General features: G+C 38.7%; 1 protein-coding gene and 3 long non-coding RNA genes across 6 annotated transcripts; 1 reads left to right on the forward strand and 3 right to left on the reverse strand.

The window, feature by feature from the left end:
- Nucleotides 1-1,358: 1,358 nt before the first annotated feature.
- On the forward strand, nucleotides 1,359-5,229 carry LOC100695720 (5-hydroxyisourate hydrolase). Of its 2 annotated transcripts, none has more exons than XM_003460166.5 (5): nucleotides 1,359-1,480; nucleotides 3,570-3,628; nucleotides 4,055-4,194; nucleotides 4,314-4,449; nucleotides 4,617-5,229. In XM_003460166.5, exons 1-5 carry the CDS (start codon nucleotides 1,411-1,413, stop codon nucleotides 4,704-4,706), a joined length of 495 nt encoding a protein of 164 aa, XP_003460214.2. In that variant the 5' UTR covers nucleotides 1,359-1,410; the 3' UTR covers nucleotides 4,707-5,229. The 2 variants fall into 2 exon arrangements, with proteins under 2 accessions (XP_003460214.2, XP_025761752.1); XM_025905967.1 differs by having other exon boundaries at nucleotides 1,473-1,485.
- Nucleotides 5,230-10,438: 5,209 nt separating this feature from the next.
- Nucleotides 10,439-14,192, reverse strand: LOC109201971 (uncharacterized). Of its 2 annotated transcripts, XR_003219417.1 has the most exons (6): nucleotides 14,144-14,192; nucleotides 13,188-13,269; nucleotides 13,054-13,080; nucleotides 12,926-12,954; nucleotides 10,552-10,584; nucleotides 10,439-10,464 (listed from the first exon to the last, which is right to left on the reverse strand). It is a non-coding gene; the product is annotated as an uncharacterized LOC109201971 (long non-coding RNA). The 2 variants fall into 2 exon arrangements; XR_002061927.2 differs by lacking the exon at nucleotides 10,439-10,464 and having other exon boundaries at nucleotides 10,471-10,584.
- Nucleotides 14,193-16,513: 2,321 nt separating this feature from the next.
- On the reverse strand, nucleotides 16,514-19,993 carry LOC109201973 (uncharacterized). Its single transcript, XR_002061931.2, has 5 exons — nucleotides 18,892-19,993; nucleotides 18,759-18,797; nucleotides 18,378-18,533; nucleotides 17,819-17,911; nucleotides 16,514-17,505 (listed from the first exon to the last, which is right to left on the reverse strand). It is a non-coding gene; the product is annotated as an uncharacterized LOC109201973 (long non-coding RNA).
- A 5-nt stretch (nucleotides 19,994-19,998) lies between these two features.
- On the reverse strand, nucleotides 19,999-26,206 carry LOC109201978 (uncharacterized). Its single transcript, XR_002061936.1, has 4 exons — nucleotides 26,020-26,206; nucleotides 23,892-23,908; nucleotides 23,641-23,663; nucleotides 19,999-20,032 (listed from the first exon to the last, which is right to left on the reverse strand). It is a non-coding gene; the product is annotated as an uncharacterized LOC109201978 (long non-coding RNA).
- Between the last annotated feature and the right edge of the window lie 331 nt (nucleotides 26,207-26,537).

Raw genomic sequence — 26,537 nt, forward strand, 5'->3', positions numbered from 1 at the left:
TAATGCAGACTGCTAATGATGTACAGGTAAGAATGTACCTTAGATCCCCCCCCCCCAAAAAAAACCAAACAAACAAAAAAACAAGATTTTATTCACAATAAAACATTAAAAACAAATCAGATGTTTAAACTGAAAAAATGTACCTGCCATGATCCTGGGTCCTTTTGACCCAGCGTTTTGTGTTTTTCTATTTAGTGTGATTTTGGTTCTGTTCTTCCTCCTGTTTAGTGTTATTCTGTTCTGCCCATCTGTTCCTGTGTTAAGTCTGCGTTTCCTAGTCTGTGTCTTTGCGTGTTTGTGTTTCCTGTTTTATTGTGAAGGTCTGCGTCTTATGTGAGTGTTTTCAGTTTGCCTCCCTAGTCTCGTCACGTTAATCACTCCCAGCTGTGTCCCCCACCTGTGTGTAATCTCCTTGTGTTCTCTGAGTGTTTTTAAGTCGTGTCTTCTGCCTTAGTCATTGCTGGTTCGTCTGTGTTGTTTCCCCTCGGTCTCCCTGCGTCTCTCCATGTGTATTTCCCCGGACCTCCCTGCATCTTCATTTCTGGTTTGTTTTGTTAGTTTACCCAGTTTAGGTTTTCCTGTTCATGTCACCTGCCATTTCCGTTTATTCGTACTCCTGTCAATAAACACTCACCTGCACCTGAGCTGCTGCTTCTGGTCCTAAATAACTCCCACACGGCTTGCACCGGCAAACCGTGACAGTACCATTTAAACAAAAAACGGCCCTCATTCACTAACAGTGCATAAATTATGTGTCAGAATGTTTCATTTACAAATTGTTGAATTATTACAGTTTGTATTTTATGAAACCTGTCTGTCTCGTAGTAGAATACTACTACTGCTATAATAATCCATCCATCCAGCCAGCCATTCTCTTCCACTAATCCTTTTCAGGGTCACCGGGGGGCTGGAGCCTATCCAGGGCAAGAGTCGGGGTACACCCTGGACAGTTAGCCAGTCTGTCATAGGGCTAACACATAGAGACAGACAGACTTTCGCACTAAGATTCACACCTATGGGCCTTTTAGAATAACCAGCAGCTGTTTCTGCAGTGAGATAACATTGATTTAATTTTAGATCAAGCTGTCCCACCTGCAAATCTGCAGTGCTCATCACTCATAACCCTGAGACGATTTGATCCGGAAACAAAGGGTGATTCTCCAGCCCTCCACCTTTGCGATAACAACGTGTGAAGAAACGTGTGCTTCTTACGTCCACTCATAGTGTCCCTAATTCCTGTTGCCTCACTCACTTTAGCAATTAATTAATGCTGCCTGGATGACCCATAACCCTGCATTTCACAGAGTTACATATAACTGGTGTAGGAGCCATATGAGTTGCTCTTTGTTGATTAAGTGGGTTGGTCTAAATGGACTCACTGTATTGGTGCACGGGTGTGGGGCGTGTCTCATGGGTGTGGTAGATAATAAATGTGGTTGCACTCACCTGTTGACAGCACCTGATGTTGATGAGCAGAAAGGTAGGGTGAGCATGAGGCAAAACTTTCTGCTGACCGCAGCTTGAGCGCAGCTTGAATGGTTTGGAAGTATTTTGACTGTAACTTGATGGTTTTGTACATCTTTTGCTCTCTTTTTCTCATCAGTAATAATATGAATGATTAATAAACAAACATGGGATGAAGACATGAAATGAAATGTAGCCAAATAGGACAGCCTGGTGATTTTCAGTGATTGATGATGCACATTAACCACGTTGCCGTCTTGCGCTCTAATGTCAGCATGCACCTGATGATATAGTTTGATATGGAAGCATCAGAAAAAAAGAACTGCATTGCTAAAAAGTAGTGATGGGTAGATGAGGCCTCGTGAAGCGTTTCAGCACATTCCCCAAATTGTATTGATACTGTGTCGACACAGTGTTGCTGTTTTGCTCCATACTGACACCTGCTGGACCTTAAATATCATTGCAGGCAACTTACTTGAGACTCACAACAGACACTGATTCAATGACCTAGTCATACTTGTACACTGTAAGGTATTGTACTTTCCATGGAATCATTTTATATCTTTTACATTTCAAATATTGTAGACATCTATAAAATATATTGTGAATGACACTAAGTGAAAATTAAAATGAAAGTATTGTGAATGTAATATTACCCATTTGACTCAGAGTTTATTATAAAATTCTATTCAGAAAAATAAGCTTATCCAATGTTTTTGCATTCAGTCTATTGCATTTTTTTTTTACACCATTTCCCCAGCTTTGGAAAACTCACAGGCACAGATGAAGCTGGGGTACACAAAAACTGTAAAGCCAGGTGGAAAAAGTTCTGATAAGATGTCTTCCTATTCCCCGAGTACCTTAAAGGATCCTCTGATCTTGGAATGTTTCTCTCCGACACTCTCCACAATACTAAGGGGTTGGCAGTCCCTTATAATAAAATTCAGGACTGCCTGGTCCAGAACAGTCTTCCTAGATGCTTGATTTCAAAATAATAAAACACATATTAATAAAAATTAAAAAAATGATGATAAAGCTGTTCAGTGTCAATATAGGCCGACCTGTGTTCATTCTCGGTGTGTTTGTCTCCTCATTTTCATGTTTGGCTCTGTAATGCCAAAACACTGAGGAGGTGCTTTTGTTTGTGTAAGAAAGCAGAACAGATGCGACATTTGACCTGCATAAAATGAAATAAATAATTTACACTTCAGCTCACATTGCTGTTTTTCCTATTCTGATAGATTACACTGAAACAAAGACAGTCAAACTATTACCTTATTTGCAGTTAAAAGATCAAAATGATCCCACACAGCAGAAACATTTCTTTTTCTTTTGGGCTCCATTTTGTTATGGAGAGATGTGTATTTATTTATTTTTTTTTAATCTTTGCGACAGTAATTTTGTGTTGTTTTTTTTTGGGGGGGGGGGGTGGCGACTCATTCCGTTGACAGATGCGGTACTTTTTAAACACAGTTTGGCGCGTTGGCAATGAGCGATACAGCAGCTGTATCGATCACGTGACTTTTTCTTAAAGCGACGCACGCACCGATACAGGCTTCGCTAGGTGAGCTTGATAAATGCGTCGGTGCGTCAGTGTTGCAGGACCCATCACTACTAAAAAGTCACCATTATGAACTGTGAAGCAGAGCTCTGCTGTCAACAATAAAATCAAAAAGCCTTTATATTTAACAACTCTTCTGCTGAACTCCGGGAGCTGAATTTGAAGCTGGAGGTTAGGGTTGAGTGGTTCATATAAAATTATGTTGTGAATATTTTTTTTGTGAAATTCAAGCAGGGGGAAGATGTGAGAATATAACTTTGCTACTTTTAATGCCATTTACTGTGCCAATCTGCTCGGTCCCAGAGGAAGCAACTTTAATCATCCAAGTTCAAAGTGCTAAAAACGAAGTGTGACAAAAGGAGCTCTTGCATAACAAGCGTGCTGTTGACAAAAAGATAAGCACATGTGAACTGAATGTCATACTGAAGAGGACAGTGTTCAGAACTTTGTGGGGGTTTTGTAATAAAGATCTGAAGCTGTTATATATACCATAAAATTACATTACTCAGTAAAAAAACTGCAAACCCAAAATTTTATTCATCAGTGCTCATGAGCGCATCCAGGCTGCAGCAACTGAAGAGTCAGATTTTGCCTGGTAATAAGGTAAGTGTAACATTTTAAGAAATGCATGATAAAACTGAAGATTTGTGATTTTTAAAATAAAGTGAAACAGCATTATATAGTCGATAGGTTGTTAAGTACTATAACTTATGGCTGAGGTGACATTAGTTTTAGGTAACAGTTCAATATCAAATGTAACAAAATATGCTATTTTTAATTATTGAACACGGTCTTGTGGCAAATTTAAACCAAGGGTTCTGTTGTGGTTGCTGTCTAAAATCTTTAAAGTGCCAAAGATAATTTAACATTGCAAGAACTCACTGGTGCTTTAAGAAAACTACACCGGTATCAATATCTCATTTGTAAGATGCAAATGTGTGGATATTGTTTTGTCTTAATATTACTATTTAATGTGATTCCTCCATATTAAAGCTGCTCTGTTTAAAGTCCTATGTCTTCGGTCTGTAGCTCACAGCAATGGCAGGATCACCTAGTCCTCTGACCACACATGTGCTGAACACTGCAATGGGTGTCCCCGGGTCAAATATGGCCCTCAGCCTTTATCAACAAGACCCCTCCACAAACACCTGGAATTTAATCACCACCGGGTAAGAACCTGGAAAAAAAAGCATCACCAAGAAACCTGTAAGTATTTGAGAATCTCAAAGACTGCTGTAAAAGTTGATGTCTTTGTGCAAAGCTCTTCAATCTTATGCTTTTTGAACAGGACCACTAATGATGATGGACGTTGCCCTGGACTTATCGCAAAACAATCATTTACATCTGGTGTGTACAAAATGCATTTTGAGACGGCTCAGTATTGGGCGAGTATGGGAGAGACCTGCTTTTACCCCTATGTTGAGGTGAGGAAATGCTAAAACTGTTGATATCTCACGATTTACTTGTGGTGTCACCACAATTTTTGAGACTAAATCGGTAAATTTCTGTCCAATTTAAACCAGTTGTATGCACTTGAATATTAATCTTATCTCTCTAATCTTTCTGTTTTTCTCTTTTTTTCTTTTGGCAGATTGTCTTCACCATAAATGACCCTGGGCAAAAGTACCATATCCCTCTGCTTCTGAGTCGTTTCTCTTACAGTACATACAGAGGGAGCTAGATATCAAGCAAGAGGAACCTCCTGAGATTACGCCACCTGTCAGCTGTTTGACACATCACATGATGGCACTGAATGAACTGTCACACATACTGGACATATTGACAAGGCACAATACTCCATTTCAATTATTCTTTTTGTTGTAATAGTGCCACAATACCCTATTCTTTCTTTAAAAAAACAAACAAAAAACACTTATTAATATATGCTGTACTTTAGTCTACCACATCAGCTATTGTAAGCTGTTATTTTAAGATGAGTAATGTCTAAACTATCAAGTAATACATCTGTCTAAATCACCAGCGGAGTTTCTGTATGTGATTGAAATTGAAACATACACATATTGATTGATCAATTGTGTTACATGTGCACGGCCTTTAAAAAGACAGTAACCTTCAAGAAACCCCTTCAGGTCCTGTGTAACTTGAGAGTACATCGTCACAAGAACCATACAAATTGCTGTAGGATAAAGTTAAGATTTTTCATATTTCCAGTTAGAGATCCTTCTTCCAGTATTACCCACTTATCCATTATTAGCTTGTGTATCCTTTAAAGTGGCCACAGTGCAACTTTAACAAGATGAATTTTGCTATATCCCCGGACCCTCCTGATGTGCAAACTTGGGGTGGCTGTAGCTCAGGTGGTAGAGCAGGTCATCTACTGATCGGAAGGTTGGTGGTTCGATTCCTGGCTGCCCCAGTCTGCATGCCAAATATCCTTGGGCAAGATACTAACCCCAAATTGCTCTCCGATGCATCCATCAGAGTATGAATGTGTGTGAATGTCAGTTAGAAAGCACTTAGGAAAAATGTGCTTGTGCGAATGGGTGTGAATGGGTGAATGCACAAGTTGTGTAAAGCGCTTTGAGTGCTCAGAAGAGTAGAAAAGCGCTATATAAGAACCAGTCCATTTACCATTAATGTTTGGCAGTGCAAGTTCTCAGCTGTAGAACCACATAATCATTTATAATGAGCAATATTTGTTTTTGATTTTCTTCTTGCTCAAAGTATTACAGTCTAAAACTTTTTTCCCCGTTTTTAAATCAGCACACACGCTTTTTGCTCCCACCGCACGTTTCTGCTTTCACTACATAATTTAATATACTGTGTAATTTCCAGTGTTGGGTAAGTTACTTTAAATTAGTAACTTAGTTACATTACTAGTTACTTCTCTAAAAAAGTAACTCAGTTACTTCAAGTTACTCGTTACTTTCAGAGTAACTAGTTACTAGGGAAAGTAACTTTGGTTTTACTCAGAATTCTCTTGTTAATGTGTTGCTTCCGTAACTGGATACCCAGCCAGATTGCCAGTCTTCTAGCTTGCTTACTTGCCACAAGTGCACTGTGCCACCTACCAACAGAAAGGAAAAAATAATGTGCACATTTCCACGAGAGAAATCCCACGCCTGGACCGTCGTTGACCGCCGCCATGATTCTAGCCTGCTTTTTACATCCAACACAAAAACTGCAGTCGTGGTGCTTTTGATTGTACTCAGAACTTGGAAATTCTGCCTTCTGAATAGGAAGATGTAGGTAACACCAGACTGCAGATGAGCTGCATCCAGGGCTGGACTGGGACAAAACAATCGTCCCGGGCATTTTAACTAGAGACCGGCCCACCATTATAGGAAAAATCATAAAGCCTTTGAATGAAAATAAACACTGTTGTGACAGTGATGTACACTGTTCTGATGTACACTGTTTCAGCTTCATGTTTTTATATATGTATCAATCTATCAATCGTTTGTTGTAAGACTCAGATAATTATTTTTTTAAAAGCGAGACATTTTAAATGAGAATAATAAAGAAAAGTATTTCCTTGTGCCCCCCTTTCCCTGTTAATGCCCTACCTGGCCCCCTGGCAACACTTTGCTAGACCCGCCCCTGCACAGTTACCAGCTGTCAGCTACGTAGAAAAGGATCCTGGTGTTATTTGTCTCTCAGAAACAGTTCATAACTTCCCTTCAACTCATCCATGTCACCTAAAAGGTAAACCTGTTTCTCCATCACCTGTTCAGCTCTGATGATTCAGTAAGGACATCTCCTGGTTTCATCTGCATGTTTCCCTCTCACCAGATAACCAAACCGATATCATGACCAGCAGCTTTACAGCTGTGGCTCCAGCAAACATCAGCTGATACTAGAAATTAATATTAAATAAATTCTAACAACAGCTGATCAAGCTTAAACGTGCTGCTGTTGTTTAACGCGACATCCGCTGGTTTCCTCTTTCTGGCGCAAAGTGGGCGATAAATAAGCAAGAGAGAAAAGCCGATCAGCTGATCATTGATCAGTTTCGTGATTGAAGTAGAAACGGGAGAGGAGAGAATGAGAGAAGAAGAGGCAGCTGTGCAGCTTCAGCTTTGTCTTTTTCATTGTAGCTGAAGTCCGGGACAAACTGTGTTCCTTTTCACCTCAGTACGAAACGCGTAATATTTTCTCTGAATACGAGACGATTCTGTTTTTTACAGGACGGTCGGCAACTCTAATAATTAACCGTAAGAACAAAATAAAGTTCAACATCAGTAACATAGCACCCACCCAGCTGTATAGAAACTCCGTCATGCTAGCTAGCACGCAGTACGAAAATGTCAGCATAACAAAAATAAACTCCACCTAAACTTGGTTTATATCTGACCCAGATAGACTGCAGGTCATAACTTCTTACCTGAAGTTCAGTTCACCTGACACGCGGACCGGCGGCCGCTTCGGGTCTCTCCTCTTGCCTCCCTTTTCCTTCATCCACCTGCTGGCCTCCACCACTTGCTAATGTTACTGAATCTGTGGAAGCTCCGCGATATCCACCACACGAAGTAACGAGTAACGAGCCTATCTAAATCCCAGTAACGAGTAACGCGTTCCTGGTTTTGGCATAATAACTAGTTACCGTGCTCGTTACCACAATAATAACGTAGTTACTGTAACGCGTTACTTAATAACGCGTTAGTCCCAACACTGGTAATTTCTTCTACACCTCAATTCAATCAGCACTGACAACGGGACCTTTAACATTTTGACACATTAAGTGGAGGTCAGCCTCAGCGAACAATGTCATTGCTCTGGAAACAGCACCTAAAGAAAAAAAAAAAACCTCATTTCTGATCCCTTCACATTCGAACTAGACAAGCGGCATCCTGGGATTTCTGTTCAGCATAGAGAGAGTACCTGTAATCTGACTCTCCACGTCTAAATATACGACCAAGATGGCGGCGCGTGAACAACGCGAGGCTCAGTGTCTCTCCAGAATCTGCTATTTAGCGGTTTTTTATCTACTTTTAACCGGATTATTCATCCAGAATTGCTGTGCATTGCTGACCTACAGCAGACAAGAGATTCTGGACATCTGGACTCATAACTCCAACAGTTTTATCGCCGATCTCCGACTCATCCCAGGGATCTCCAGAACACCGGAGGCTGCCCACTCTCCCCGGCCGGGCGGAAGTGCACGCAGACGGCGCCGAGAACGTAAACAAAGGCGAGGTAGGCGCGGAGGGCTACGGGCTAAGCTAAAGCTAACACCACATCGGCTGCCTTTACCCAGTATTTTCCTCGCCAATGTCCGTTCTCTGGCAAACAAAATGGATGAGATACGACTCTCCATCACTAACAACAGACGGATTATGGACTCAAATGTCATGTTTTTCACCGAAACATGGTTGAACAACAGCTGCCCGGACAATGCTATCGAGTTAGCAGGACGCCACACACACCGAGCCGACAGGCTAGCAGATGACTCCGGCAAGACCAGAGGTGGAGGTTTGTGCATTTATATTAACAATGCTTGGTGCATGAACTCCACTACTACTGAGAGTCACTGCTCACCTAATGCGGAGTTTTTAATGGTCAAATGCAGACCTTATTATCTCCCCAGAGAGCTCACTTCGATCATACTGACTGCAGTACATATCCCCCCCCCGACGTTAATGCTAGGTTGGCCATGAAAGAACTTTCTGCAGCCATTAACAAACACTCTGTCCTCTCACACCTGGACAACAACAACACCTACGCCAGAATGCTGTTTATAGACTTCAGTTCAGCATTCAATACAATCCACCCCTCACAACTCATCAGGAAACTGACAGACCTGGGCATCAGTTCCCTCATCTGCAAATGGTTACTGGACTTCCTGACCAAACGCCCTCAACATGTCCGACTGGATAACCGCTGCTCATCAACAATTACAATGAACACTGGTGTACCACAAGGCTGTGTGATGAACCCCTTCCTCTACTCCCTCTTCACCCACGACTGCAGACCTGCTGATGGTTCCAACACCATCATTAAGTTTGCAGATGACACCACGGTGATTGGCCTCATCAGCGACAACGATGAGACCGCCTACAGGGAGGAGGTGGATTGTCTGGCTGAGTGGTGCGACAGAAACAACCTGCTGCTTAACACTGAGAAGACTAAGGAGCTCATCGTGGACTACAGGGGGAATGCTGACCCACATCCACCCATCCACATTAAGGGGATGGCTGTGAGCAGCGTGTGAGCAGCTTCAAGTTCCTGGGAGTCCACATCTCCGAGGATCTCATCTGGACGACCAACTGCTCCAAGCTGGTCAAGAAGGCTCACCAGCGCCTCTTCTTCTTGAGGACTCTGAGGAAGAACCACCTGTCCTCAGACATCCTGGTGAACTTCTACCGCTGCACCATCGAGAGCATCCTGACCAACTGTATAACAGTCTGGTACGGGAACTGCTCTGCCTCGGACCGGAAGGCGTTGCAGAGGGTCGTGAAAACTGCCCAGCGCATCGCCGGAGCACCACTTCCTGCCATAAAGGACATCTACAGGAAGCGGTGTCTGAAAAGGGCTGGGAAAATCATCAAAGACCCCAGTCACCCATCACATAGACTCTTCACCCTCCTGCCCTCTGGGAGGCGCTACAGGAGCCTCCGGACTAAGACCACCAGGTACCGGAACAGCTTCTTCCCCGCAGCTGTCAGACTCCTGAACTCTGCCTCCTGACATCTGACCCACGTTAAACACATGGACTGAACATACACACACCCACAACCACCAGCACTTTATCACTATCACAATTATCCACATATCTCACTTATCTTAACTGCACTACTGTATAGTTCTGTGTAAATATCATTATGTACATAACGATAATTTTTAATCCTACAACTGTTTATAACTTGCATAGTTCACATTTCTGTATAACTGTATATCTCAGATTTCTGTAGTTTTTATTTCATATTTATATCCTGTTCATAGCCTGTACATAGCTTGTACTCACTACAGCCTGTACATACTTATAGTTATAGAATATTCATAACATACTTCACACTGTGTACATTATAACATACCATAATAGACCCATTTCTGTAATATACTTACATATCTATATTATTGCTAATATATATTGTAATATATCTATATCATGGCTAAAGCACTTCTGGATGGATGCAAACTGCATTTCGTTGCCCTGTACCTGTGCATGTGCAATGACAATAAAGTTGAATTCTATTCTATTCTATTCTAAATGGGAGTTGAATAGGTTACATTGTGCAACACCAAATAAAATGCTTGCAATGCTTTAGTGAGTGTTTTTCATGGTTGGAGGCAAAATGGTGTTTGTGACGATATTTGAGCGTTTAATGCTATAAACACACAGACTTCCCTCCCTCTGGCATATGGATGGCTCCCAGGGACGCTTTGCATGTAAATATTCATAGTGTGATGGGATGGGCGATTAATTATTAAGTAAAACATAGAACTGTAATACTTGAAAAGTTTTTTATTTTCTCCACCTGAGGATGAAAATTGAAGAAAGGCTGTTGAGAAATAGAGAGCAATAATTATCAAGCAGAACATTCTATTGGTTCAACTACACTCACCATGCAGGAGGACCCCCTTATTTTGATGGCGATCTTTGAGGGAGACAAGAGCACAAATACAGTTTGTTAGCAAGACAATTAAGCAAAACCTTTGGTAGTCAAATAAGCCTTTGATCAACACCTGCAGAGAGTAAGGCAAGTTCAAATAACTTTAATTGTATTTATACTGCGCCAAATCACAACAACAGTTGTCTCAAGGTGCTTTCAACTGTAAGTTAAAGACTACAATAATACAGAGAAAACAGAAAACGCTCCAACAATTAGATGACCCCCTATGAGCAAGCGCTTTCACAACTTGACAAATCTTGTTAAATCTGTTCTACCAAATCTTGAGGAGTCTTCTTGAATTGATAATCACTAAGCTAAGACACTGTGGGACTTCCAGATACAGTGTGAAGTCCCACGCTGCATCTGGAAAACTGGCATATATATAGCAGTGGTGGACAAGCAGAGGAAGAAGTGACAGATATAGCTACAGTGGCTTGCAAAAGTATTCGGCCTCCTTGAACTTTTCCACATTTTGTCACATTACAGCCACAAACATGAATCAATTTTATTGGAATTCCACGTGAAAGAGCAATACAAAGTGGTATACACGTGAGAAGTGGAACAAAAATCATACATGATTCCAAACATTTTTTACAAATAAATAAAGTGGGGTGTGCGTAATTATTCAGCCCCCTTTGGTCTGAGTGCAGTCAGTTGCCCATAGACATTGCCTGATGAGTGCTAATGACTAAATAGAGTGCACCTGTGTGTAATCTAATGTCAGTACAAATACAGCTGCTCTGTGACGGCCTCAAAGGCTGTCTAAGAGAATATTGGGAGCAACAACACCATGAAGTCCAAAGAACACACCAGACAGGTCAGGGATAAAGTTATTGAGAAATTTAAAGCAGGCTTAGGCTACAAAAAGATTTCCCAAGCCTTGAACATCCCACGGAGCACTGTTCAAGCCATCATTCAGAAATGGAAGGAGTATGGCACAACTGAAAATCTACCAAGACAAGGCCGTCCACCTAAACTCACAGGCCGAACAAGGAGAGCGCTGATCAGAAATGCAGCCAAGAGGCCCATGGTGACTCTGGACGAGCTGCAGAGATCTACAGCTCAGGTGGGGGAATCTGTCCATAGGACAACTATTAGTCGTGCACTGCACAAAGTTGGCCTTTATGGAAGAGTGGCAAGAAGAAAGCCATTGTTAACGGAAAACCATAAGAAGTCCCGTTTGCAGTTTGCCACAAGCCATGTGGGGGACACAGCAAACATGTGGAAGAAGGTGCTCTGGTCAGATGAGACCAAAATGGAACTTTTTGGCCAAAATTCAAAACGCTATGTGTGGCGGAAAACTAACACTGCACATCACTCTGAACACACCATCCCCACTGTCAAACATGGTGGTGGCAGCATCATGCTCTGGGGTGCTTCTCTCTAGCAGGGACAGGGAAGCTGGTCAGAGTTGATGGGAAGATGGATGGTGCCAAATACAGGGCAATCTTGGAAGAAAACCTCTTGGGGTCTGCAAAAGACTTGAGACTGGAGTGGACGTTCACCTTCCAGCAGGACAACGACCCTGAACATAAAGCCAGGGCAACAATGGAATGGTTTAAAACAAAACATATCCATGTGTTAGAATGGCCCAGTCAAAGTCCAGATCTAAATCCAATCGAGAATCTGTGGCAAGATCTGAAAACTGCTGTTCACAAACGCTGTCCATCTAATCTGACTGAGCTGGAGCTGTTTTGCAAAGAAGACTGGGCAAGGATTTCAGTCTCTAGATGTGCAAAGCTGGTAGAGACATACCTTAAAAGACTGGCAGCTGTAATTGCAGCAAAAGGTAGTTCTACAAAGTATTGACTCAGGGGGCTGAATAATTACGCACACCCCACTTTATTTATTTGTAAAAAATGTTTGGAATCATGTATGATTTTCGTTCCACTTCTCACATGTACACCACTTTGTATTGGTCTTTCACGTGGAATTCCAATAAAATTGATTCATGTTTGTGGCTGTAATGTGACAAAATGTGGAAAAGTTCAAGGGGGCCGAATACTTTTGCAAGCCACTGTATACCAAGTGATAGCAACATCACTCGAGAAGCTCAAGAAGGGTGAGGATTCAAGATTCTTAATCTTGAATCTTAAAAAGAATACTTAATTAAGTAGTCAGGAGCTTCGTAAAGTTAGCTCACTAGTTTCCACCTAAACATGATATACCACGGTCTGACTGAGAGATTTCTGAAAAAAATTAAAACGTACGGCTCTACTTATCACTTCCAACATAAATGAAGACAGAAAACGGCATCAAAACAGCAATGCAATGCAAAATACCATTATGCTGAAAATCTGGGCGCTACTACTGCATAGGTACTTACTTTGGTGGGGTTTTCTTTTGTTTTGTTTTCTAAACAAACAAACAAAACAGCAGATTAAGAAATAAATACTCCAATTCAGACACCTTGGAAGGTTATTGAAAAAAACAAACCCCTGGAGAAATACTTACAGGAACTGGTCCTTTAGCCAATTTCTTCTGAAAAAAACACATTAAAAAAAACACATAAGTACTTCCAACAAACATTGCTGCCCAGGACAATGAAACTGATGGTGTAATAACTTCTTTTCTCATCCCACACATACCTGCATTTTTTTCATGAGGGCCCCCCGTTTGGCCTCGCCCGGCGGGGGCTGTTGCCCCCAGACCCGGCGGTACTCTTCATGTCTGGAGACATGAGAAAAAACAGTGAGCAAACATGTAACTATCACATCAATGTGAATCTGATGGGTGTGATTTTTCCAGACTGACGGAAGTGCAAACAGAATGTTACAGAACTGTTATACAGCATGAGGGTAATCAATTCAAATTACTGTCCTTTATTTGGCATAATTACTGTCTAACTGACAGAAGTTACAGGAAGTACTGCAAGTTAAATTAAGCTGACAAAAACCTTTTAGTGCTGAATAGATACTTACAAGCTCCACATTCAAGAACAATCTGAGCACACTGTCATCAGTTATCAGTGGGTAACTCTAGTTATGTATGAAATAGAGCTGGGTCTCATCACTGATTTCTACAATCGATTCGATCCCCGATTCGAATCAAATTGAATCAGGGAAATTTAGCCTCAGTCAGTCAGAAATATTATAATTCTGATCATTTATCAGTTCTGACACTTGTGAGAGTTCATCAGATGTGTAAAAATCACAGCAGATTCGTTTGTGTCAAAGTAACTCGAGTAACAGAGGTTTTATTAGAGACACAGCTTAGCATTTTGCAATGTGGCATCATTTTAAAAAAGATTTTAAAAGATTAAATTTCTTTGGTATTGAACAGCAGAAATGAGGCTTTCTTGTCAAGGGTCATTTTTGAAAAAACAAAAAAACAACAGCCTGTACACAACAGTAGACTGGTACATAATTAGCAAGCGAATAATGCAGAAAACAGAGATTTGAGATGGGAAACTTTGAGTACACAGAGAGAGAGAGAGAGAGAGAGAGCTGTGCAGGAAGTATGAGTTTATCGTGGTCGAAGCAAAACAGCAAAGGTAAGAGAAGTGGCAGTTCTTTTAATTTTTGATCCTCTGCATTTAACTTACTTGACCGCCGGGTCTGTCCGGGTCTGGAGGAGGGGACCAGCTGGCCTCACACTCAAAAAAATGAAACGTTGACTTTAATTAAAATTATTTTGTCAACAGGTTCCACGAAATTGCATTGTGTTAGTTTAAAGCAAAAATCTTTAGTTCATCTAATTTTAAAAAACTACTTAAGATTAACAAGAGATATTTAAGACTACCTAAATCAAATTATGTTGTATGAACATAAATGATATATTTACAGGTTAGATAGTTTACATTAGTTACTTCAACCCATTTCTTATTTGTGGCAGTAAAATGTTAAATTTAAGTTAGATTAATTCAAATATTATATTTTCAGCCACCTTGTGCTTTACTAATTAGTTTTACATAAATCTATTTTGTCAACAGGTTCCACACAAATGAATTAAGTACATCCAACTTATTTTTTTAAATTTCTTTTATTGCCAACACATTCAGTGAGCATTTGTGTAAACCCAGTCCAAAATAAAACACAACAGCTCATTAGGGTTAGTAACTAACAGTATGTAGACAGATGCAACATCAAGACTTAAATTAAATGTCTGTATCTGCCAGAAATAGAAGAAAAAAACATTGAAGACCACATAACATGTTGATAAGATGACACTTGACTTATGCACATGTGATGCTAGTAAGGTCTGTGGAGTGCTTTTTCTTTTAGTGTCTAAAATGGATAGCAAAGTTGCTATTTGCAATGATTGCTTGTCTGAACACAGACAGTGGAAATATGTCAGTCTTAGTTTTACTGGATCTCAGTGCAGCATTTGATACAGTTGACCACAACATATTACTCAAACGACTGGAGAACTGGGCAGGTCTTTCAGGAACTGTACTAAACTGGTTCAAAACATACTTAGAAAACAGGAAATACTTTGTATCAATAGGTAACTTCACATCTGAGCAGACAAGTATCACATGTGGAGTTCCCCAAGGTTCCATCTTGGGACCCCTTCTGTTTAACATTTACATGTTCCCACTGGCACAGATTATAAAGAACAACAAAATAAACTATCATAGCTACGCAGATGACACACAAATATATATCACAATGTCACCAGGAGACCGAGGCCCTGTACAGGCTCTTGGTAAATGCATTGAGGAAATTAATGACTGGTTGTGCCACAATTTTCTCCAGCTAAACAAAAATAAAACTGAGGTAATAGTCTTTGGTGCAAAAGAAAAACGATTACAGGTCACCAGAGAACTTCAATCTATACACCTAAAAACCACAAACCAGGCGAGAAATTTGGGTGTAGTGATGGATGCAGACCTAAACTTAGAAAAACACATTAAGACAATAACAAAATCAGCTTACTATCACCTCAAGAATATTTCAAGAATAAAAGATCTGATGTCTCAACAGGACCTGGAAAAACTAGTCCATGCATTCATCTTTAGTAGGCTTGATTACTGTAACAGCATCTTTACAGGTCTACCTAAAAAATCAGTCAGACAACTACAGCTCATTCAGAACTCTGCTGCTAGAGTCCTCACTAAGACCAAAAAAGTGGACCACATCAGTCCAGCTCTGAGGTCTTTACACTGGCTGCCTGTCCGTCAGAGGATAGACTTTAAAGTTCTGATGCTGGTCTATAAAGCTCTGAATGGTTTAGGACCGAAATACATCAGTGACCTCCTGACCCAGTATGAACCTTCCAGATCTCTCAGGTCATCTGGATCCGGTCTGTTATCAGTCCCCAGAGTCAGAACCAGACACGGAGAAGCTGCATTCAGCTTTTATGCTCCTTATATCTGGAACAAACTCCCAGAAAGCCTCAGATCAGCTGAAACACTCAGTTTATTTAAATCCAGGTTGAAGACTCACCTATTCTCAGCTGCATTTGAATAAAGCACCAAATCCACACTTAAGTTTACATTTCAAAACCTACTTTTTAACTACTGATTTTATCTACTGTTCTGATTTTATTTACTGTTTTGATATTTGATTTTATATACTGTTTTGTTTGTTTGTTTGTTTGTTTGCTTGTTTTAATCAAATTTAAATCATGCTTTTTATTTGTTTTTGTTTTTAATGTCTCTGTAAAGCACTTTGAATCACCTTGTTGTTGAATTGTGCTATATAAATAAATTTGCCTTGCCTTGCTTAGGGTCAGTCCAGTAACACAACGCCAATGAAGTGCTTTCCTTTAACAATGCAAAGTGAAGTGTCCACCTCAACAGCCACAATTAAAAAAAATTAATGTTGTAATAATAACAATAATAATAATAATGCATTGGATTTATATAGCGCTTTTCAAGGCACCCAAAGCGCTTTACAATGACATTATTCATTCACACTCACATTCACACACACATAATAATAATAATAATAATAATAATAATAATGATAATAATAATAATAATAATGATAATAATAATAATAAATAGTCCACTGATATTAGCAATCAAAGAAAATTATATCACCATCCCAAATAAAACTTTAATAAAACATGCCAGCATTATGGTCTAACAATAAAACAGCTTGTCAGCGTTCAGTTTTTTTGCAACAGCACAGCAGTAACCATTTAACACTTGCCACCCTCAACGTTTATTTTACCAGTGTTTGGGCAAAAAACTTGGGTTGTAAACATTTTAACATGGAAACAATTGTTCGTCTTTAAAAGTCTGCAAAATATACATTCATCCTGCATTCCTAACTTACCCTTATTCTTAGTATGTATTGCAATTACCTTTACAATGCACACAATGTAACACAAACAGAATATGAACATATTTCCACCTCATAACAATATACCTTGAACGCTAATATACACACCACCCTTCAACATTTCTGGTGCAGTATCATCTCTCAATTAAATCCTTTAAATCTCAATACTTTTGATTGTCTCTTACTAGCCCCCCCTCCACCCACAAGAGTAAAATCTCTCAAATTGTAGTAGTTTACAAACTTTTCAAAATTTCTCTTAAATGTAATTTTCCCTTTATCTGTCATTTTCAACAAATTACCGTTTTATTCCCATTCAGCCTCCGAAAAACTTCTGTCCATCTGACAGAACATTCATCATCCAAATTAAGGGTTGGCTTATTCATTCAGTTTATTCTTGAGCATCTGTACCTTGGTCAAGAGTCTGCTGACATACAGATGAAGGAAGAGCTTCTGAAGTACTTCAAAGAAAGCTTTCAGTCTCGAGGTTAACTGAGATTCAGTGCATATATCCCACCCATTAAGAGTGCACATGCAGAGGCCATGTCTTCCAGGTCATGCAGAACACCCTAGATGGTTATACCCACATCGGCTGGAGGAGTGCTGACATCAGCTTTTTCGATGGTGAAGATAGCAAGGGTAATTTGTTCCAGCTCCCTCTGAACAGCTGTAGCTGTAGCTTAGACACAAAAACAAAGAAAAATGGCGTCCAGTTAAATTAAAAAAAGAAAAAAGAAAAAAAAAAAAGAGCCAAAGCTACCCTTTAATGAAGTAAACACAATATTAGCAACATGCACCCCAGTGCGCTACTATTTTAGACAGATTCAACAATAAATATAAATAGTTTGGGTATACAAGAAAATTCCCCAAAACATTTAAACAGGTTCCATGCAAATTACAACAACAACAACAACAACATTACAACATGCAAAAACATTAGTTATTCAAAATTTGGTTTAATACAGATAAAAAACTAAACTAAAATTACCAACCAATTATTCTTTGAAGAGGATGCTTGGGTCTTCATTCAGGTAAAAAGGTAGTGCCCTGAGGACACACTCCCTCCCCTTTTCAATAGTTTCCTTCTGTAGAGAGTGGCAGAGATACAGGAAGAGAAAACAGAAATACTTTAGGATGACACAAACTCACATTATATGCAAAATGATGACATATTCACTGCACAGATAGACATGTACACAAGACCAACTAATCATCACATGGACATGAATAGTTAACCTGTTGGGCAGGGTTTCCACCACATTATATATGTCCATAATGGAGGTATAGACAAACTAATACATCATCTTTTTTGCATTCAAAAACTGATCTTTAACATAAAAACATTCACTTATGGTTTAACCCGAAATTGAGGGATCAGATTTTACTTATGTTTAGGTCATTTTAATTTTCCAAAGTTTTGAGTACCAAACTTTGTCTTGCTTAATATAAATGTAACTACAATGAACACTGTGCAGCTACCATACACTAGCTGTTTAAATTTGAAAGTGATCTTATTAGCCATAATATTTTGCTACCAACAGAATAACGCACCTTTGTGGCTGGGGCCAAAGTTTGTCTAATTTTCTTCCCTGCAGTGCCTCCTTTTTTCTTGAAGACTTTTATGAGCTGGTCAGTGTATTGGTCAAGTTGTGCAAAAAGCCTTGGAACAAGTGGAGCAGTAGTAATCCTCACAAATTCTGCTTCCACCTGAAAACATGTCAACAAACACAACATACTGTACTGTAAATATATATACTATATGTACACATATACATACTTTATAACTGAAACTAATGTAGAAAGACCTCATTAAAGCTATAATTTTAACACAAACATTTACACAAAATGCTAATGGAGCCATTATAGCTTTTATTGTTATTTATCAAGTTCCAAATAATATTGATCACAGCTGATCTGAAAAGAATTTCATACCTGAGGTCTTTGAACTGCAACCTTTACAATGGTTCAGATCTGGAGAAGAAATAACAGGGGCATGGGATGGGTCACTAAAGAAAACTTAACTTATAAAACAGTTTTGTTTTTAAAAGTATAACAGTTCACATACCACATACAAGCTCAGGGGTACCACATACACCACATCAATATAGGAGGGAGCAGGTAAAGGCAGGATCTGAAATTTATACAGTAAAACAAGAAATTCATTACTTAATTTCAAGAAGCAAATTATTGATTGTATTACAACTAAATAAAATACTACTCAGAAGAAAAGAGATTGACACTGCTGTGCTAACTTTCTATAGAAGCAATTATCACCAGGTCTGTCGGCCTCCATTGTCTGTCCACTCATATGTCGTGAATAATTTTATTTAAAAAAGTAAGTGTGTGATTTAACAAACTGTAATTTATAACTATGCTGATCTGTATAACTCCGCTAGGAAACATGCTGTATTTACAGACCATTTTTACATAATACAGATTACTGATAGAGCATAACAATGGTGTCACAGTGGCTTTCGCCCTCGACTTTTTGGATTTTAAATGTCACTTTATGCTATCCTTGCTATCCTATTCGATATTTATGACTCTCGGATTACAGTAAAGGAATCCCAAGAAAGCAAATGAAAAAATAACCCCATGAACCCCTGTAGCTAATCCCTTAATAAAACCAAAAACAATAAAAATGTTTCTTACACAGTCCACAAAATAAGCATGTTAAGCATGTCCAGGACCCAGTAAAACTAATGTAGAACAAGCGCACGCAAACGATATAACATGTCTTATAAGACAAACGCAAAATATAACCATGCTCGACATGTAGATACTAAACAACATAGTCAAAGAAAAAACTGGTCTTACCTCCCAAAGAAACAGCAGCTTGGCGCCAAAACAACGTTTTTAAGTTAAATTTGAAGTCTTGCGCATGAGCAGGCCCAAGCCGTGAAACCTTGTTGTTCTTCGCGGCTTCATTACAACTGTTTTTGCATTACTGCCACCTTGTGGATATACAAAGTATATTGATCCTAATTGACTTAACTTAAATGTTATGCCATCAAGTAACACATTAGTATTATGTACAGTGAATAATAGACACAATTACGTAGACTTGATTAGAAAAACATATGTTAACTTAACAAAAACATATATTTTAAGTAAAATGAAAATAAATAATTAATATACACTGAACAATCCACCTCATTCATTTTTTTGAGTGCATTGCTGAAATGAAAATTCACATGAGAGATTATCTAAAGTTTGTAGCAAGAAAAAAATTTTTTTGAACCATTTAAAATTTTTAAATGGCAGCACATAATCACACCTGTGGTCCTCAGGGGTCAAAAATGTCCCCACTTCATTTGAGTGTTTTTTAAAATATAAAGTATAAATTGTCAATCAATTCAGTGTTACGTCTTAGTTTTACTTAAGACCAACACATTAACACAAAATTTACCCAACATTTTACATTTTAGGGCCACCAGACCTTGTTTACATAAAGTACACTGTGTTTTCGAGTGGAAATAAAACAAGAAAATAAAATATTTAATTGTTTCCATAATTTTGACTATCTGACTACCTACAGAGTGCTGTATGTTGAACTTTAGTGAGAAAGTTTTTTTTGAAGCGTTTATAAATTTTAAATGGCAGCACATAATCACACCTGTGGTCCTCAGGGGTCAAAAATGTCCCCACTTCATTTAACTGTTTTTTAAAATATAAAGTATAAATTGTCAATCAATTCAGTGTTACGTCTTAGTTTTACTTAAGACCAACACATTAACACAAAATTTACCCAACATTTTACATTTGGGGGCCACCAGACCTTGTTTACATAAAGTACACTGTGTTTTTGAGCGAAAATACAACAAGAAAATAAAATATTTAAATGTTCAGATAATTTTGACTATCTGACTAACTACAGAGTGCTGTATATTGAACTTTAGTGAGAAATTTTTTTTTGAACCATTTATAATTTTTAAATGGCAGCACATAATCACACCTGTGGTCCTCAGGGGTCAAAAATGTCCCCACTTCATTTAACTGTTTTTTAAAATATAAAGTATAAATTGTCAATCAATTCAGTGTTACGTCTTAGTTTTACTTAAGACCAACACATTAACACAAAATTTACCCAACATTTTACATTTGGGGGCCACCAGACCTTGTTTACATAAAGTACACTGTGTTTTTGAGCGAAAATACAACAAGAAAATAAAATATTTAAATGTTCAGATAATTTTGACTATCTGACTAACTACAGAGTGCTGTATATTGAACTTTAGTGAGAAATTTTTTTTTGAACCATTTATAATTTTTAAATGGCAGCACATAATCACACCTGTGGTCCTCAGGGGTCAAAAATGTCCCCATCTGGTTTGATTGATACTTAATTACTATGAAGTGGATTTTCCCCCCACTTTTAATTAAAACTTAATTCAAACATTCTGACAGATTTTTTTTATTCCATTTCAAATTTAAGTCTGATAAAAACCTTATAAAAATGAATTTTTTCTTTGTTTTCGGGTAAAAAATAAATCAAATCATCAGTTATTGTGATTATCGTTTCACAACCAGAGTCGGTTGCTTTAACAGATGATCACAGACGGGTTTATGTCAAAGTTAATTTAGAAAGTTGTTTTTAAACTACTTCAAGTTTTTTACTGGCAGCAAATAATCACATCTGTTGTCCTCTGGGCTCAAAAATGACCCTGTTTGCTTTGACTGTTTATAAAGCCATAAGTATAAAATATCATCCATCTCTGTGTTTCAAGGTTTTATTCAACTTTATTCCAACTCATTACCTGACATTTTTCTATGTTTGTGGCATGGTAGGAACACCAGGGCATGGGTCTGAGTGAAGGCAAACTTTCATGTCCATATTTGACACAAGTGCAGGAGGAAGCTCAGGTTTATTCCTCTGCACTGGTCCCATCATGGACAGCTTTCTTTTCTGCAGTTGCAGGCCAAGGGTCATATTCAGTAAACAAGTTTTTACAGGTGATTGTTTTCTTTTGGAAACCTTCTGCAATGTTAGGGGCAACTCGCGTGTCCTGACTGCAGGTCAGACGGTTTGCCATCGTACACTAGCATGCTCCATGTACAGCTGGACCTGGCATCACATACTGCCCATGTTTTTATCTCATAGTTCCCCGGTTTACATGGGATGTTCTGTTGCAATGGACAGAGTCCTCTGAAGGGGACTTGGTGCTCATACAGTCACATCAGTATCAGGATCTTACATCAACAGCAGGAGAAACACCCACTTGTTCCATACACCTCAAATGGGAGCACGTTTGTGTTATGAACGATGATCATCTATTGTGTCTTTATCAAGAAATTATAGCCTTTTTGTGCTTCTATGATTAATCTTGTGTCACCTTTAAAACTTCTCTACCAGACTAAGGATGCCATAAACTGGCCGTAGCGACTCTACTGGATGCACGGCAGTAAGAATCAACATTCCCACATATGCCTACAGCTGCATTCGATCCATTTTTCTTCCCCTCTCGTTGTCCCTCCTTGTTCGTCATTGAGTTGGCTGTAGAGCAGGTCATCTGCTAATTGGATGGTTGTTGGTTCAATCTCTGTGTGCTCTAGTCTGGAGTTCTTACCAAGGTGTCCTTGGGCAAGTTACTGAACCCCAACTTGGTCTCTGATGCATCCATTGGCATGTGAACGTTAAAAAGCAGAATACAAGCAGAATACACTGTGTATAATGCTTTCAGTACTCGAGTAGAAAAGCCACTGAAGGAGTATGGGACCTGGCATATGTGCTTGGACTGTGGTAGATTATCTTTCTCTGTGGGACATGAGAGAGTCAGGCATCGTCTGTCACTGGGAAGGATAGAAGACCAGATCAGTGTTTCCTCACATTACTGCAAATATTCCTCTGTCTCAGCTGACTCCTCTTTCCTGCTTGATTCTTTGTCTTCATCATAATTAAAATGGATGATGTGTAGTCCTCTGACACATCTTCTATTTCAGTTTCACATTCTGAAAACTCAAGAAACTTCAAGAAGCCCAGTCACTTTCTTTCCAAGCTCCTCAGACCACCATGTCCTGGATGCTTGAGAACCTACTTGAACATAGTTCAGATTCTTCATCACTTTTCTTCACTTCATAGCCTTCTCCCACTTCTGCAGGTGGGTGATGTGCTTTTTCAGAGAAAGGGTAGCATGTGCTCTAAATATTGACAATATTTTCTATATCTTCTAACCCTGGATCTTCCTGAACATTGATTCTCCCTCCTCATTATATTAGAGGACAATATATGCTTTGTCCTACTGGTCATTGCTTTGCACAACTCGGTAAAAAAAAGTATGCTCATCAAAGTATGCAAATCTCTAGTGCAATGGAGGGTTGTGAGCATACTTTCTGTGTATGTATTATTGTAGGGTCTACCTTACAATACGAAGCACTTTGATGTGACTGTTGTTGTGATCTGGCACAGTATAAATAAAATTTCATTGAATATAGAGCACCTGCCTCCTCATTGTCCTGCCTGTTGTTGTTGTTGTTGTGGTTGTTATGACCAGTGCTTGACCCCACACATCAGTGATCCAAGATCAAAGATGTTTGAAAGCAGTATGGTGTGAAAATACGGCCTTTTGCAACACTTTGTACTTTGGGGTCATTTTTGTCCACGAGGACCACAGGTGTTATAAAATCCAATAAAAACCCCATAAATAAATCAAATTACTTAAAACTTCTGTTATTTTCAGACCATTTGATGAATAAAAAACATATTTTTGATAGCAAAAGATTTCTGTAGAGGACAAAAATGACCCAAGGACAACACAAGGGTTAAAGCAGATGATGAGAAGACACTGCAGAAGTTTTTTGCAATAGTTTTTCTTACCTTTTTTAAGTTCCTTTTTATCGCTGAGGGGGAAAAAAAGGAAATCATTAGAGTTGAAGACCTTCTCCATGTGACACATCTGGAACAAATAGCTCTCCACAGTGAGTTTACTTGTTCCAGAAGTGCCAGAAATTCCCTTTTATTGTTCACCAATGAAGAAATGATATAAAAAGACAAGAATATGTCAATCATAAATATTAATACAAAGAACATCCAGAAGGAATAAATGAGCACACAATTCATAAAAATACCTTTTCTCCATTGTTTCCTTTTCATTCGAAATGATCCAACATGAAAGAGAAAGGAAAACAAATCAGTATCGCACAGAAGTAAACACAAGACAAAACCAGATATGTAGAATGCAAGGTTTCATATAAATGAAATGTTCTTTTCTTATAAACCAAATTTAAAGTTTTTATCACAGTGTAGGACAACGAGCAACACTTTTGGTATGATTACTAGCTCAATTGCAGTTGGAGCTCTCACTCTAGCATCATAGCTCTCACATCACTACATTATATTTTTATTTTGGTCCAATTCAAATAATTTCTTACTTTTCTGTTCTTGCTAATTTTATTATTGTTTCTGAAAGTAGAAGAGGCGAAATCACAGTAATACTGAACTTACAGACAGCTAGTTGTCTGTAAGCTGTATGGAACGCTAGGACTGCCATAATGAATTAATTAAATACACCATTAAATAATTAATTGACACATTTAATTAATTAATCACACATTTAATTAATTAATGACACATTTAATTAATTATTGACACATTTAATTAATTAATAACATATTTAAATAATTATTGACAGTTCTAATTAATTATTTAATGACTTATTTATTTAATTCATTATGGCACTTTTGTCCCCTTCATGTCTCAACTTGAAATCATTTGCTTGTGTGGACTTGGGGCAACCCAGAATGCATTTCAAATCACAGGCAGCAATGGTGGTGGTGGAAGGTTTTAAATTACCCCGTTTTTTTTGTCACCAACTACACTTTTAATAGTATTTGAGCCGCGAATGTCGTGGCGTGATCTTCACATGTCTGATCAGGTTGTCAACATAGAACAAAAGTTTGGAAAAGTGCTGAGATGTTTTCAGAGATGTCACTAGCTCTGCTAACAGTCAGCTGTTCCAGCTTAACTGGGTTTTTTTGTTTGTTTGTTTTTGTTTTTTTCCGAGCGCAGAGCTGCTGGAGCTCTATTTTCGGTAGCGCATGCTAGCGGGCCGTCGTTATTACCGTGTTGTTTGGAAAATACGGCACACTTAAAATCAATCCTTTGATTTTTCTGAAAATCGACAGTGCCCCTTATAATCCCGTGTGCCTTATGTATGAATTCTGGTTGTGTTTACTGACCTCGAAACGATTTAATGTGGTACACAGCGCTCGAAAATCTGTCAGATGTTTCAGTACGACTTTGCTAAGCTACGAACTCGCACCGCTTGATGGATTGTCGGAGCATTACGGTTAAGGCAGGAGCCTCGCGGAGTGATACGTACTGTGCTTCAACATAATATTACCGTATTGTGTGTGTATAACCTCTTTTTAAGTTTTGTGGATATTATACATGGTTATGCTGAGGATATGTCGGCCAATTTCCACTGGAAATGCCTTTTGGTTAAACTGTCAGCGAGGAATTTGCATTTGCACTGTTAAATTTTTATATAACTTTAATGCACATAAAAAACAGCTGCTTGTTTAAGTGAAAATACATTGAGGTTTTTTGCACTAATAAAGTTGTGGAGTTGTAAAGTATTTTGTCTAGTGTCAATTATATCGTCAGTTATATCGTTATCGCAAATTTTCAAATGTATATCGTGATAAATATTTTTGGTCATATCGCCCTGCTCTAGTGTCGAACAACCTTTGTACAGTTAAAGCTAGCAGTTACTACATGACAGAAACACCAACGTTATTTCTTTTATGCGTTTATACGCAGGTCACGCTGATTATTGAACAAAAACCCAAAGGTGTTAAACGGATTTATTTGCTCTCTCTTCTCCTTAAACATGTTTTTAATGTTAGTTATAATTCAGAATTGACGACTGGAACAGGTATGACACATACGAACATCAGGAAATAAAAACCCGATAAATATAGCCTCAGTAAATGAAGTCAGTGTACTGCAAGGTTATGGCAGCTAGCTCTCACACTTTGATAAGTGCGGCCCAACGGCAGTTGAAGCTCATTTTGCCCGTTAGGATTCAGATTGCAGCATTAGTACTACCAATTAAAGGTTATTCTTTCCCCCCCCTCTTTTTTTGAACTCCGTTAACTTTAAAAGCACTGGACATATGAATTTAAATGTCAAACACGCATTTTAACATAAAAAAAACAAAACAGTGCAGCGCTGAGTAGGTTTGCTTTTACTCACCTCGAATGGCCGTTGAACACTTTGGAGTTCCATAGTAGTGACCGTAGTGCCGTGCGGATCGATACTGAAATATCGATTTCTTTGATAACAGCTATTTATGTTCAAAAATCGATTCTCATATTAAAATATCGATATTTAATTCATTCTGGGTAAATTTGTAGTTTGTCATAAACAGGAACACAGTGGAAAGGAATTATATCATTGGGATGGTCTAAATTGTAAGGAACTATTTCCTCTTCCGCCTTTCGTAGTATGTTCACTTTTTGCTGATGACGGAGCCTTATGGGGGAGAGGGAGTAATGTTGGTTTGATTGGTAGGTAGGTTGGTAAAAAAGTTATAGGAAGCAGTTGACAATGTTTTGTTTTTTTTGTTTTTTTTACAAAGCACGTTTAAGCTTGATCAGCTGTTATAATTTATTTGTTATTAATTTGTAGTATCAGCTGATGTTTGCAGGAGCCACAGCTGTAAAAGCTGCTGCACTGTAAAACCTAATAAGTTCACAGAACAGATTACACAA

Source organism: Oreochromis niloticus, linkage group LG1, assembly GCF_001858045.2.
Source record: "Oreochromis niloticus isolate F11D_XX linkage group LG1, O_niloticus_UMD_NMBU, whole genome shotgun sequence".
In the NCBI taxonomy this organism is placed as follows: Eukaryota; Metazoa; Chordata; class Actinopteri; order Cichliformes; family Cichlidae; genus Oreochromis; species Oreochromis niloticus.

Bases quoted from the DNA above. Each gene is read 5' to 3' on its own strand.
- LOC100695720 (XM_003460166.5), top strand. From the start codon at position 1,411: ATGGGTGTGGTAGATAATAAATGTGGTTGCACTCACCTGTTGACAGCA. The intron at 4,195-4,313 runs GTAAGAACCTGG...CTTTTTGAACAG, and splicing joins TGGAATTTAATCACCACCGG to GACCACTAATGATGATGGAC. The intron at 4,450-4,616 runs GTGAGGAAATGC...TTCTTTTGGCAG, and splicing joins GCTTTTACCCCTATGTTGAG to ATTGTCTTCACCATAAATGA.